Source organism: Zootoca vivipara, chromosome 2, assembly GCF_965207765.1.
Source record: "Zootoca vivipara chromosome 2, rZooViv2.hap1.1, whole genome shotgun sequence".
NCBI lineage: Eukaryota > Metazoa > Chordata > Lepidosauria > Squamata > Lacertidae > Zootoca > Zootoca vivipara.
Genome location: NC_142584.1, coordinates 111,560,635 through 111,567,329, shown reverse-complemented (window position 1 = coordinate 111,567,329; position 6,695 = coordinate 111,560,635). Strand labels below are relative to the sequence as shown.

At 47.7% G+C, this 6,695-nt stretch overlaps 1 protein-coding gene across 2 annotated transcripts in view; it reads left to right on the top strand.

Annotated features, from left to right (window-relative positions):
- Nucleotides 1-685: 685 nt before the first annotated feature.
- The window catches only part of NOTCH4 (notch receptor 4), a 47,719-nt gene continuing 41,709 nt past the window's right edge, over nt 686-6,695 (top strand). For both annotated transcript variants that reach the window (XM_088663458.1, XM_035107041.3), the window contains exons 1-4: nt 686-959; nt 2,589-2,664; nt 4,012-4,280; nt 6,295-6,633. In XM_088663458.1, coding sequence (XP_088519584.1) covers nt 917-959; nt 2,589-2,664; nt 4,012-4,280; nt 6,295-6,633 — 727 coding nt within the window. In that variant the 5' untranslated portion in view covers nt 686-916. The remainder of the gene's footprint in view (nt 960-2,588; nt 2,665-4,011; nt 4,281-6,294; nt 6,634-6,695) is intronic.

Sequence of the window (6,695 nt, the reverse complement as noted above, 5' to 3'; positions counted from 1 at the left end):
GCAACCTAAATGGTCAAAGGCCTGGAAACGATGCCTTATGAGGAACGGCTTAGGGAGCTGGGTATGTTTAGTCTGGAGAAGAGAAGGTTAAGGGGTGATATGATAGCCATGTTCAAATATATAAAAGGATGTCATATAGAGGAGGGAGAAAGGTTGTTTTCTGCTGCTCCAGAGAAGCGGACACGGAGCAATGGATTCAAACTACAAGAAAGAAGATTCCACCTAAACATTAGGAAGAACTTCCTGACAGTAAGAGCTGTCCGACAGTGGAATTTGCTGCCAAGAAGTGTGGTGGAGTCTCCTTCTTTGGAGGTCTTTAAGCAGAGGCTTGACAGCCATATGTCAAGAATGCTTTGATGGTGTTTCCTGCTTGGCAGGGGGTTGGACTGGATGGCCCTTGTTGTCTCTTCCAACTCTATGATTCTATGATTCTAAGTCCTTTAATGTCCTAATCTGCCATGCCATGTTCTTTTGGGTGCATTGCCCCCTCCAGGGTTGTCCCTCTCCCCCCCCCCCCGTCCCATATTCTCCCCACCCTGTTTGCATGTTGACGAGAGTTCCCTGGGTAACAGGAAACCTCTCTCCTCCCATGTATTGTGCGGGGCAGGAAACCTTTGACAATGGAGTACAGAGACGGCAGGATGTCCCTCGTTCTTTAAGCAGGGCGGGGGTGGGGGGGTGACAGGGAGAAATCCGTTGCACAGCCCACAGCCCATCTGCAGATATGGGGGGCTCCGTGGGTGGGGGGCACCCAAGGGATACCTCTTGATCCGGTTCTGTCCAACAATCTTGGCTTCGCTTTTTGACACCCTCCCCCGGACGCCTGGGTTCTGCCTTCTGAGCTCACTCCTGGACGGATAGGAAGGGACGTTTTTTTTGGGGGGGGGTGGAATCTGGAGGGTGGTCTTCAAACAGGATGGATCGTTTGCTGCTGCTGGCCTTGATTCCACTCGCTCGAGGTGAGTATTAAGCAAGCCGACCTGTGGCAGGTGGAAGGGGATCGATCCTTAATCCTCGCTGGATTTCAGCAGGGGAAAGTTACCAACTTCTCAGCCCATCTAATAATGCAACTGTGCCTTTGCCAGCAATTTGATCTGACCACAGCAATGCTCAGTGTTCGTCTTGGTACAGAGAGTGATGCTATCAACTGCTGAATTGCTTCAGATCCAGCTGCCATAAGAGGCACACAGCTGCAGAGAATGGCTGAAACGTTGGCAACCGGAGGCACCGTTTATTTATACATTTTTGTATGCAGTTAATGTGGCTCTTCGGGGCAGCATGTGGCTTATTTGTGTACGCATAACTGTTTCCATTTGCATGTTTGTATGTGTGGACACACTGCACACATATATGTGCAAAACCACACTTTGTTGTTGTTTAGTCGTTTAGTCGTGTCCGACTCTTTGTGACCCCAACCATCTCGTCCTCTGTTGTCCCCTTCTCCTGGTGCCCTCAATCTTTCCCAACATCAGGGTCTTTTCCAGGGATTCTTCTCTTCTCATGAGGTGGCCAAAGTATTGGAGCCTCAGCTTCACGATCTGTCCTTCCAGGGAGCACTCAGGGCTGATTTCCTTAAGAATGGATAGGTTTGATCTTCTTGCAGTCCATGGGACTCTCAAGAGTCTCCTCCAGCACCATAATTCAAAAGCATCAATTTTTCGGCGATCAGCCTTCTTTATGGTCCGGCTCTCACTTCCATACATCACTACTGGGAAAACCATAGCTTTAACTATACGGACCTTTGTCGGCAAGGTGATGTCTCTGCTTTTTAAGATGCTGTCTAGGTTTGTCATTGCTTTTCTCCCAAGAAGCAGACGTCTTTTAATTTCGTGACTGCTGTCACCATCTGCAATGATCAAGGAGCCCAAGAAAGTAAAATCTCTCACTGCCACACTTAGGTTTCCTCATTGGTTAGGTATATGTAAAACAAACTGGGAGGGGGACTTGTAGCCCCTTGGATATTGCTGGATTTCAAATCGCCATCATCTCTGACCACTGGCCATGCTGGCTGAGGCTGATGGGAGCTGGAGTCCAGCAACATGCTCTGGAATACCACAGGTTCTCCCTCCCTGATGTAAAAAGCATGAATGGAAGAACTGGAATTGTGGCAAAGGAGCTGTGAATCAGGTTACTGTGTAACCAGTGACAGCTCCTGCTGTTTCATATCCTTGGAGCTACTAACAGCTGAACCCAGGGCCATCTACCCTCAAGCCATGTGCTCTATCCCACAGCTTTGTATGAGTTTTCACGCAAAGCAGCAAAAGAAGCGGTTATCCTGTTTCCGGGCTGGACTACTTTAAACTACAGGTAGAGGCAACTGATGCAACTGAATGTTGCACCATACCAATAAAACAAAATAAAAATCCCTGGATGTAGAAATCCAGCATCTCAGGGAGAAAGGCTGGGCTTGAAACTGCCCCCCTGGCATGCTAGTTTTCTAAGTGCAGGAATATTTAAAAAATTCTGGAAGGGTATCTGAGCCTAAAATGGCACAGCCCAGAAACAGATTCACCAAAAACTCTGTTGTTTATTTGAATTAATCCCATGGACTTGAACCATCTCATTGTTCTGTTTTCTCTCCTGTCCAGGTCTGTCTTGCAACCAGGTTCCCTGCAAGAATGGAGGCATCTGTTTGAGTCACACCAATGGGACTTTCTCCTGCCTGTAAGTTTTCAGGATTCACAATAAGGAAATAAATAATGTATCTGGGATAAAGGGGCAAGGAGTTGAAACTATCCTGAGAGAGAGTAAATTTTCCAGGATGATGTTCTGTTTCTTAGAATCGAGCTATCAAAGGATGACTCAGCCTTCGTTACTCTTTTATTCCCCTCCCACCTGCCCTTCCTCTAATTAGTCCAGGGTGATGTAACACACCATTTCCCACGCCACCTCCTTTTGCCATCATGACTGAGCCCTGATATTGAAAGCAAGTCCTGAACCGACATTGAGCATATTATGACCTCCAAGGTCCCTTTTTTGACTATGTGGCTGCATCCACACCATACATTTAAAGCAGTCATGGGTTCCCTCAAGGAATGCTGGGAACTGTAGTTTGTTAAACATGCAGAAACGTTGGGCAAAGATATTCCTGCATTGCAGGGGGTTGGACTCGATGATCCTCCTGGTCCCTTCCAGTTCTGTGATTTTATCAAGAGGCCACCTTTCGCCCTAAGAGAACAATAGAAACACAGAATTGTAGAGCTTGCAGGGACCCTGAGAGTCATCTAGTTCAACTTCCTGCAACGCAGGAATCTCAACTGAAGCATCCACGACAGATGGCCACCCAAACTCTGCTTTAAAACCTCCGGTGAAGCAGGGCCCACCAATTCTCCACCAGTTCTTCCTGATGTTTAGTCGGAATCTCATTTCTTGAAGCTTGAATCGATTGATTCAAGTCCTACCCTCCTGAGCAAGAGAAATCAAGCTTCCCTGTGACAGGGCTTTAGATATTTAAAGATGGCTATCATATTTCTTCTCAGGGCTTGTCTATACTTCAGCTTTTGCTGTGCCTAGAAAACTCAGCTCCAAGCAGTTTTCCTTTTCCTTTCTCTTCCCAGAGCTACAGTTCCCAGAGTGGTTTAACAGTCATCTCCTCGGGAAATTGTAACTCTGTGGAGGGAATAGCAGTCTCCTAACCTAGCAGTTTGGAAGCACGTCAAGTGCAAGTAGATAAATAGGTACCGCTCTGGTGGGAAGGTCAACGCCGTTTCCGTGCGCTGCTCTGGTTCGCCAGAAGCGGCTTTGTCATGCTGGCCATATGACCCGGAGGCTGTCTGTGGACAAACACCGGCTCCCTCGGCCTATAGAGCGAGATGATCACCACAACCCCCGAGTCGTCCATGACTGGACCTAACGCTCAGGGGTACCTTTACCTTTAACAACTCTCAGCACCCATAACAAATGACTGTCTTTGGCAACTGTATAGCTCAGACTCAGGCTACCCTAGAGCTTTTTGTGCTATAGGGAAGTTTATCCTTTCTCTAACTTTTCTTCTTCTTCTTGTCTTGTCAGGTGCCTTGCTGGCTATGTGGGAGAGACATGCCAGTTTGCGGACCCCTGCACACCTGGGCGCTGCCAGAACAGGGGCACCTGCTCCCTCACGGCCCTTCTTCCCCCAAATGCCCCTGCCTACACCTGCCTGTGCCCTCCGGGTTTCACTGGGGAGGAATGCCAGGGAGTGGTTGGAGACCCCTGCTTCCCTTCCCCCTGCCAACATGGGGGGACGTGCCACTGGCTCTCCGGGAAAGGGTATCGATGCCAGTGCTTGCCAGGGTGGACAGGTATGGCAAAGGAAGACACACACACACACACACACACACTTGTGGCTACCGTTTGGGAAATCAATTTAGGGTAGGCCCACTGCAATCAACAGACGTGATTAGCTTAGGTCCATTAATTCCAATGCTCTTGAGCAGAATTTAGCTTGGTCCAGTATGCGCTATAAGGGCAAATGCATCAATTTTGGTTTCTCTCATTTTATCATTTCTCCAGTCTTAAAGTCATCTATCCACAATTCCACATCGGCTTGCGATTCTTTCTTTCTTTTTAAGTTCCTTCTAAAAGTTCATTAGTATTTTAAATGCTAATTTCTCTTAGCTTCACACATTTTTGTACACAATTTCCCCCCTGAAATAACGTCAAACCTCGGCTCCTGAACACCGAAAACCCGGAAGTAACTGCTCCTGTTTTCAAATGATTTTCAGAAGCCAAACATCTTCCAGGGAGTTTCTCCCCCTTTTTTACTCCATTGACTTTGCTGACTGCCCTCTGATCCTCGGCTGTCGAACGGATTAAATTCGACAACCGAGGTTTGACTGTACGAAATTTTGCAAGGCGGTTCTGCCTAACAGAATGCCTTTTCACAGGTTGTTTTCACTAATAGATGCATGTTTAAGTACATGCATTCTTGTACTTTGACCCGACTGTATATGCATTCTTGTACACATTACTTGGATGGAGAATGGCATTGTAAAATGTAGGCAAGTGGGAATTTCAAAGGATGGCTGTACAGGGGTGCCTCGCTAGACGAATTTAATTCATTCCACGGGTCTTGTCTTATAACGAAAAATTCGTCTAGTGAATCCCATAGGAATGCATTGAATTTTTTTGAATTTTTTTTTGCCCATAGGAACGCATTAATTGAATTTCAATGCATTCCTATGGGAAACCGCAATTCGCTAGACAAACTTTTCATAAAACGAATTCGTCTAGCGAGGCAGCCTCCGCTCGAAAAATCCTTTCGTTAAGCGGAAATTTCGTTAAGCAGGGCATTCATTAAGCGAGGCACCACTGTATCTCAGTGTTGGGAAAGTATTGTCACAGTGTTTAAAGGGATTTTTCCCAGCCCTCCCTGAAGATGCCGGGGATTAAACCTGAGACAAAGCATTAAGCTGTGGCTCTTCTCCCAGAAGAAAATGACAGTAGGAAGGACGGACATAATTATGTAGCATAGGACTATCAAAGTAACATGGTTAATGATAACATGAAGAGAGACTCCCTATTCAGTTAGTCTATCATGGAACGCCAGTTGCTGCATGGGCAACAGCTAGGGAAAACTGTTGCCCTGCTTCTGAGAGTTAGCAAAGTCACTTAAATAACACAGTCCAGAGAGAAAAGAAATCCTAACACAAACAGTGTATAATCCAGGCATCTCCAGACTTGGCCCTCCAGCTGTTTTGGGACTATAATTCCCATCATCCCTGACTACTGTTCCTGTTAGCTAGGGATGATGGGAGTTGTAGTCCCAAAACAGCTGGAGGGCTGAGTTTGGGGGTGTCTGGTATAATCTGAGGAGAAAGGAACAGAGGTTTTGTTATCTTTAATTCAGGCCTTGCACATCACAGGGAGACATTCAATCAAATATACAGAGGAAAACTCCTGTAAAACTACACAGCTAATCAAAGCACACATTGCTTCAGGGAAGATCATGCCACTTTACCTGGCGGCTAAGCAGCACCTTCACCCTCTGTCTACATGGGCACTGGCTGGGGGTGGGGGTGGGGCATGCCAACCTTCTCCACCCTAACACTTCCCAGGGCAGCAGCTTCCTTCTCCTCTCCCTCTCTTGGCCTGTTGACTGTAACAAAGAACAGAGTTAACCCTTTAGCTGCTCAAGACATGATCTCTGCTGTGGCACTTCCAACGCCGTGCTTCCTTTGAAAGCCATATGGGTGACTACTGTCGGAAACAGGATGCTGAATTGCATTGACCTTTAACCTTACATGCTTGTGAGAGCCAGAGGGGAGGAAAAAGCTGGGAAACAAGGTTGGCTTACGCGTTTGGCTTTGCTTCCAGGGAAGAACTGCCAGCTGATGGACTTCTGCCCAGCGAATCCCTGCGCCAACGGGGGGACTTGCGTCATCACCTACCCGGTCATCGTTTGCCAGTGCCAGCCAGGCTTCGAAGGGCACACCTGCCAGCACGATGTCAACGAGTGCTTTGGGGACCCTCACCCCTGCCTCAACGGAGGCAGCTGTATTAATAACATTGGCTCATTCCGCTGCATCTGCCCACCCAGTTCTACTGGTCCGCTCTGCCAGTACCGTTTGGGACCCTGTTCCCCGGAGATCTGCCTCCACGGCAGCACCTGCCACCCCGTTGATGAAAGATACCATGGCTGCCTGTGTCCCCCAGGTAAGCAAACAGGCGAAGTTGATAAACCCAATCCATGGATTCTGCCTGGATTTGGGGTAGAA